This window comes from Lethenteron reissneri, chromosome 36 (assembly GCF_015708825.2).
Source record: "Lethenteron reissneri isolate LAM-NWPU_2019-01 chromosome 36, ASM1570882v1, whole genome shotgun sequence".
Classification (NCBI taxonomy): domain Eukaryota; kingdom Metazoa; phylum Chordata; class Hyperoartia; order Petromyzontiformes; family Petromyzontidae; genus Lethenteron; species Lethenteron reissneri.
In genome coordinates this window covers 251,383-259,503 of record NC_083814.1, presented here as the reverse complement: position 1 = coordinate 259,503, position 8,121 = coordinate 251,383, and the positions used below count along the sequence as shown (strand labels likewise).

The 8,121-nt window shown below is 44.8% G+C and overlaps 1 protein-coding gene across 1 annotated transcript; it reads right to left on the bottom strand.

Moving 5' to 3' along the window:
- Positions 1-435: 435 nt before the first annotated feature.
- Positions 436-6,664, bottom strand: LOC133351239 (fibulin-5-like). The gene is made up of 5 exons (XM_061566324.1): positions 6,317-6,664; positions 4,313-4,450; positions 1,418-1,540; positions 665-784; positions 436-452 (listed from the first exon to the last, which is right to left on the bottom strand). The coding sequence occupies exons 1-5, from the start codon at positions 6,642-6,644 to the stop codon at positions 436-438; spliced, it is 726 nt and encodes a 241-aa protein (XP_061422308.1). The 5' UTR covers positions 6,645-6,664.
- Between the last annotated feature and the right edge of the window lie 1,457 nt (positions 6,665-8,121).

The following is an 8,121-nucleotide window of genomic DNA, read 5'->3' as shown; positions in this document are numbered from 1 at the left end:
TTCTATCGTGGGCTAAATTCACTCTCTGTCTATTGTTTTCCCTGTCACTTTGTTGTTCTTGCGTTTGTCTCTCTGCTCTCTTCTTTCGCACAGTAGCCGACGCTTCACCAAGTCAGACGACAAATTTACACCTCAACCCCCGTAGGAAAAGCCACCAGGGCTGCATGATTTCTTGAATGTAAGTTCTGGCTAACCTGAAGTTACTATGTTTCCCGACACAACTTTCAGTATTCACAGAGCCACATCGTGTTCATATGTATATGAGTCAGTTTATTTCGGGTAAGGCCTATGAAGCTGAGAAGCTGTTTTTCAATGGTGACCTGGCTAAAGAGGCAAGCAAGTTACTCGGGGAGGGAAGGGTTTACATAGAACGAACGCAGGGGCAATTTTATGAACACGACGAATCATTATTAATAAAATAATAAACAACTAGAACTATGTACGATGGAAATCTAGCAAGCAATCCAAAAGAACACGAAGCATGACACGAGTAAGATTAACTCACATATGGCATTTAAAAGTAATACACCACTGATACAACTGCATATTTCTTTGATGTACTAAATAGGTTAACAAAGAACAATGGCTTCATATGAACACTTTGTGACGCTGTATAGCACACGACAATAGATCATATTTTCAAAATTCCGTATTCCCCACACACCTACGCATCTGTAGGCGGCATCTGGATCCACGTTGTAGCCAGGATAGCAGGAGCACTGATACGTTCCAACCAGATTCGTGCATTCCTGGTCACACGGCTTCGCCTCACATTCATTGATATCTGTATACGGTGCATGAAAAAAAACACACACGCGTGATTACTGGGAAAATTAGATTTAAGACATTGCTTTTAAAATGTATATGCATTGTTTTAATACTCAATCTCTAATGTGCATCGTTTGATTTACATATATAATTAAATATCGCCCTTTGGTGGTTTTACTATTTATTTTAATCAATCAACTTATTTTTCACTTACAGACATTAACAGATGGCTCTAAGCAAATTAAAATAACTTAAAGTTCATAAGAGTGGTTAAGATGCAGACCACTGGAACTCCACTGCTGGCAGAATGGCTCCCGCTAGAGGGAGCTCTGCAGAGGAGGTACACGTGTCCAACTCGTCGCCAAGACATCTTGGAAGTGTGGGATACCCACACTATACCCCACCACACGTGTCTCCTCTGACCGGGTTCACTAACTGTGGTGTCACCCACTTGTATACATAGGTGTGCTGGGTGGACTAACTTTACACAATTCACGACAATGTTGCAACAACTCTCGCACTGGGAAATCGAATCGAACCTGGGTGACTGTCTTAGAGTCCAGTGGGTAACGATTCATTTACATCACCCCAGAAGCATCCTTTGACGTTAAAACCGGAATAGGATTGGCGTTGACAATTGTCAACTCACCTAGGCAGTTCTGCTGGGTCTGATCAAGGGCAAAGCCCTTGTTGCAGGAGCAGGTGGGCCTCTTCGTTATCTGGTCAATGAAGCACTTTCCATTGGTACAGGCCAAAGTACAGGAGACAATGGCTGTGATAATGGAATATACATGGACAAAACGACGACATTTTACAATTACATACCTTGTTAGGAATTAAACGAATTTATTCAACGACAATATTAAGGGATGTTATTGACGAATGTGAGTTCCTTGTTAAGATTAAATTATAGAAGTTACAATACAAGTAAACAGGTGTCTTCACAACCTCCCATTGAACACAATAAGTCACAAATTCATTCAATCATGGGATAAAGGACATTTGCATGAATAATATGGAATTTAAACATAATCTACAACAAGTAAAAATTGTGTTAACATTAAATTAGTTTAAATTACAATGCATATATTGTATATGCAATCCTATTATTATATCAAATAAAGTACAGAATATTAAGTACAGTCGTGTATTTCTAGAGTGATATGTCATCTGTGGATGGATTCAATTGCCCTGCGATGTGGATTTTTATTGAATTTTACGAGAAAATATTTTAAAACAATGCATATTTTTACATTATTGTGTTTACATGATTATTATTATTCTACTGAATTATAACACCAACATCACGCTGTCATCGACTTTGTGAGAACACAGCATCATGCAATGGTTTTCAGAATATTTTTTTTCAAAATATGTATTTATCCTGGATGAATCTGATGAGCTATAAAGCTCTTTTTTCACCGATGTCCAGTATGGGCGGGTTAGAACGTTACAACAAGAAACAATAAAAAAATACACGATCGGAGTGCAAAGTACAAGAAGGGTAAACAAATCACCCAAACACATAAGAATACAACTAAACCATCCCTATCCTACCAGGTAAAGCCCACTGAGGCATTAACTCATTGTTCAAAAGCGACCTGGTCACAAATTATAGCTCAACAAAGTTAATTATCATTTGGACATTTATAGCAGCAAGTCTAAACGTATGTTTATAAATGTGGAGGGAAAAATCAGAGGACCCGGAGAAAAACTCTACGCGACAACGGGTTGAGACATACAAACTCCAAATATACATGTGTTTATACATGTGTAGAAGTGTAATTGTGTATGGGCACGGATGGCTAACAAACACAAGGGGCGTGGTTAGGGCCGTACACAGAGGAGGTGCTCACACCGACGTCCGCACCTGCATCCCCCACGGGCCCCTCCCGGGGGCCGAGTACTATAAAAGGTGGTGAGCCGGAGGGCTCGAGGTCGAGTATTAGCTTAAACCAGCGAAGACTGAAGACCAGCTAGAATAGGCCCCGGAGCTCCCCTGACTCGCTGTCCTTGTCAGGGCCGACCAGGGCAAGCCGGTGGCGTGGCCCCGAGAGCCCAGACTGACGTTCTTATAAGAGCCGGTCTGGAGACTCAGGGTGCCGGGATCCCAGCTTGACCAGGGCTGGGATAGGTAGCCTCCCCTAGCTCTGAAGTGGAGGACTTGGGCGTAGGTTAGCGGGGTTAGATGTTGTGTCTCCCTGTTAGCCGAGTGAAGGGGACGATACCCCTTTAAGTACTGTGTGTACCCGTTACCGTGCACAAGTTGGTGTTAATAAATAAGTGTGCCTCCTACCCCGTCGTCAAAGCCTCCTGAATACTTACTACACATGTGTATGGGTCGGGATTGAGCCCTCAACCTCCTGCATACCAGGCGAGGAAGATTAGATCTCACCACCGTGGCGCCCCTTAAATAAATAAAGTATATAACTTAAAATCTTGACTTAAAGCTTTCGTGACTGCAGGAATTCATATTGTTTGGGTCTTTCGGTAAAGTCACATAGCTGGGTTCAAAGAAAATAACATAAAATAACAAAAAGACTACGACGTTTCGATTGCAACACGAGCGTTCGTCGTCGTAGTTTTTTGTTATTCTTTGTTCTTTTCTTTGAATCTATTTACGTAACTTTACCGAAAGACCCAAACAATATATAAGACTTTAAATTGCATCTTCAATTACCAGGTTTTGGAAAGGCAGTAAAACAACAGCAAAGACAGTCCCAGATAACACCAAGACATCACTTAAAACCGTGTTTATGCCGCACAACATTTTGCAAAGGCGCCACTAAAATAAAACAAAATACAACTCTTACAAATTTAACTCCAAACATTTACACAACAAAAGCCGACTGTCCATGAAGTGCCATTACAACACTAAACAATATCATAAATATGTAACAAAACAAGCGTAATTTCCCTGACGTATAACTTATACAGTTTTCGTATGCCAAAAAAAACAGGCCAGTGGGAATACACAAGATTTTGGTTGTCCACATGTGTAGACTCGCCACCTCTGCGGTACCAAGGACATATCTCACGAATTCAGAAAGAGGGGAGTACTACGTGCGAATTTCACTGTCTTGAGAGGGGTATTATTATTGCGTAACTACTGTTATATTAATATATTTGTTGAGTTGTTTGTGTGTGTTTGGGGAGCGGTAGTGTAGAGGTTAGCATGCTGCGCTACGAACCTGGCGTTCCCAGTTCGATTCCTGCTCATGGCAAACATCATTGATGATTATCTGAACCAGTTCTGGGCCTTCCCTAAGGCGATTCAGCCTAAAATGAGTACCTGGTGTGGTGTGTACAAACATTGCCACGCGAGAGACAAAGGCGGCCGAGCGTTGTGCTGGCCACCCACCCCCTCGTGTGCCGTTCTGGTCTTCATAGGTGCTTGCTAACAGCACTTGCCCCAGCAGTATGTGAAGGCTATACGGGGGATCTTGATCTGTTTTGGTGTGCTTGTGCACCGCTGATAATGCAGCAGCAGCATCATCAAATAATCTAGTCAGGCCCCTGCAATGGTGGTATGCATTTCACTCACGCTGACAACGTATGCCATCTTGCTGCATCTTGAAGCCACCAAAGCAGCTGCAGTTGTAGCCCTGGCTGTTCTCAAAGAGGTTCAGCTCATTGCACACCTGAGCGCATTTGCTGGTCCCGTCGCTGCACTCGTCAGAGTCTATAGGGGAAACAATGTCGTCAGGCTTAACGGCAATCGCCGAACATTAGCTCTGCATCGTGTATGACCCAGTGTAAACGCAAGATATTTTTTTCAAAGTTAATAACAGACTTTATAGTAGCGCAAAACAACAGATGCCATTGAAAAGTTTCGAACATTAAGGGCAAGAATAAAATGTATGGACAATATCTACAAGAAATAAACGTCAACTGATCACAATTGGAGCTACCTGTGCATAATCAAGAGTACGTATTGCTAACTATATTCTCATTTTGATTCGAAGCTTTCGTGACTGCAGGAATCCATACTTTTTGGTTCTTTCGGTAAAGTTACGCAGGTAGAAAAATAATAGATCACGACGTTTCGATCGCACCACAAGCAATCGTCATCAGGTGGGACAACCACAGCAGGAAAAACTGCTGAAGCAGAATCAGATGGTGGAATTGTTGGCTAAAGTTGGTCGGATGGACAGACACATGGACGGATGTGATGGACAATATCAACAAATGATTGTGCAGCAGCTATGACATTCTTTGCTTCACGCTGACCCAGACGTGTTGAGAGAGGTGGTTCGTACTCTCACGTTGCCCCGCCACACGCGATCTGCCGATTGACTGTGGTTGTAGTACCTATCTGGCTGGGTCGATTTGAAGAAAGGTGCCCATTGTTTTAGTTGTCACGCAGGAATATTTTTCTAAAAGGCAACCTCTGGATTACCAGTGTATACTCATATTTATAGGTATGTCATTAAAACACTGCGTACCAGAATTATTTTCAGTTAACCATGAATATGTTAACATTCCATGAATAGTTTAACATTAATGATGATAATACATGTGCTAAACCACACACTGAAGCAAATAGTTTAGTTACTCAAATGTCATTGAATTGCAATGTCCAAGACAAGTGGATTTATTATTGCATGTGTAGTGCTCGGACCGACACGACAGCTTCTTGTCTTTCCTCGTTTCTTTATTCAATTACATAGTTCCACATTTCTCCCTTCAACACCGCTCAATGTTCTTCCGTAAACTCCAACCCACAACTCTCCGTTAACACCGCGCAATGTTCCTCCGCTCGCTCACTGCGCAACGCTGGCCTCGCTCGCTCCCCTCTGCTCCTCCGTCGACTCTCCTCTCCGCTCTCTCCAGCTCGGCTGCTCTTTGTCAACTCCGTCGTAACTCTCTGCCATCTCTCTCCTCTGATGCTTCCGCTACTCCGCTGCTACCCTACATTATCCTCACTATTCTCCACTGCTACCCTACGCTGTACCCACTCTATCCACTGCTACCCTACGCTGTACTCACTCTATCCACTGCTCTGTCTCTCCATCTGTCCGTCTCTCGTCCCAGGCACCAACTCCCGTTTCATTCCACCATGTCACACTTTATCCCTGAACCAATTACCCTTAATGAGGTCATCCCTCGCGACGCCACTCGCCCCCCCCCCCCCGTGCCACGTGGCGTTGTTTTTCCAGACACACCGGTGCCAATCTCAGATAACAACCCCTCTCGTCCAATCAGCGCCCTGCATCCTTAATTACCCCGGCCACCTGCGGCCCCCTTAACTATCACGCCACCTTAATTTGGGCAACAACAACGGCCAGCCAATCAGCGCCCTGTGTCCTCATTCGCCCTCACTGTCCGCCGCGTGCGCGCATACCGACCCAGCGCGTGACGCGTATCTCAAGTACTACACATGTGATATAGTACTGTATGTCACAATTGTATAGTATGACATATGTTATGGCTTTAAAAAAAAGGGCTTTTCACTATCAGGTTTCATGTTGACTCGCCATTCGTTGGCATGGGTACATCAGAATTAAAGTTTCATAATTTACAATCACTCAATCATGCGGGTACCCACCTGTACTCTGCGTCACGGACACTCCTTCATCGGAGACATTTCCTTTGCCGATGGTTTTCACCGTGACGATGTACTGGACTCTGGGCCTCAACCCAGCAAACTTGGCGGTGAGTGAACCATTATAGTTGATGGAAATGGAGGGAGAATCTATGGGAGCGATGAGCGCCGTGTATTTCTCCACAGCTCCCAACGCACTCAACCAGGTGACCTCCAGGGATGTGTTCGTCACTCCTCGATTCGTGAAAGTTAGGTTTCTTACCGAGCCGTGGACTAAAATTACGGCCGTAGACGACAACGTTGTAAACCATACACCGGATAATGTACTCATTGTGGACAATGAAAGATTAGTGGCCGACGGTAATATTGTGGTGTTCGTTTGATGCTGTGGGGATGTTGAAGCTGTAACAGGGGGTAGAATATGCAAAACAGTGATTTTGTTTAATTGCATTGCCATCACCATTATTTTATCATAATAAAAACACTTTTCAGATACAGGTGCCTAGACTACATCATGGATGAAAGTGTTATTATTACGCCTTCCTGAAAAAAGTTGATATTTTAAAAGAAAGTAATTTCAACTTTTGAAAAATGTATGTGGCTCAGCATATTAAAGTACAACGGTAATTATGTGAACAGCTAAATAAACAAATAGTGCGCCGAGTGCTGTATTTAAGTATCAACATATATTATGTTGGGATGATGCAATGCAGTAATTATAATTAATTTAAAAAAAGTTACTTTTGATCTGGTGATGGAGGGAGGAAATCAACTTACCCGTTGTGTTTCCTGAGACTAGATAATACACTGAAGTTGACGATGTGGATGCTGGAGAAGTTTTATTGGGAGACGGCGTAGTTGAAGTTACAACTGTTGTTGTCACCGATGTCACTGTTGTTGTCGCCGATGTCACTGTTTTGGAAGGTGTCATTGTGAAAAGTGTTGTCAATGGTGATGATGCTGGTGGCGGCTGCGTGGCATTGAGGGCACCAGTCATTGGTGAGGATGGTGGTGGCAGTTGTGTGGCATTGAGGGCACCAGTCATTGGTGAGGATGGTGGTGGTAGCTGTGTGGCATTGAGGGCACCAGTCATTGGTGAGGATGCAGGTGGCAGCTGTGTGGCATTGAGGGCACCAGTCATTGGTGAGGATGGTGGTGGTAGCTGTGTGGCATTGAGGGCACCAGTCATTGGTGAGGATGCTGGTGGCGGCTGTGTGGCATTGAGGGCACCAGTCATTGGTGAGGATGCTGATGACAGCTGCGTGGCATTGAGGGCAACCAGTCATTGGTGAGGGTGGTGGTGGCAGCTGTGTGGCATTGAAGGGCACCAGTCATTGGTGAGGGACGCTGATGGCAGCTGCGTGGCATGAGGGCACCAGTCATTGGTGAGGGTGGTGGTGGTAGGTTGGGTGGCATGAGGGAGGCACCAGTCATTGGTGAGGATTCTGGTGGCGGCTGTGTGGCATTGAGGGCACCAGTCATTGGTGAGGAGTGCTGGGGGCGGCTGTGTGGCATTGATGGCACCAGTCATTGGTGAGGATGCTGGTGGCGGCTGTGTGGCATTGAGGGGCACCAGTCATTGGTGAGGATGCTGGTGGCGGCTTGCGTGGCATTGAGGGGCACCAGTCCATTGGGTGAGGATGCTGGTGGCAGCTGTGTGGCATTGAGGGCACCAGTACATTGGTGAGGAGGGTGGTGGTAGCTGTGTGGCATTGAGGGCACCAGTCATTGAGGTGCTGGGTGGCCGTTGAGGGCACCAGTCATTGGTAGATGCTGAGCAGCTGTGTGCATTGAGGGCACCAGTCATT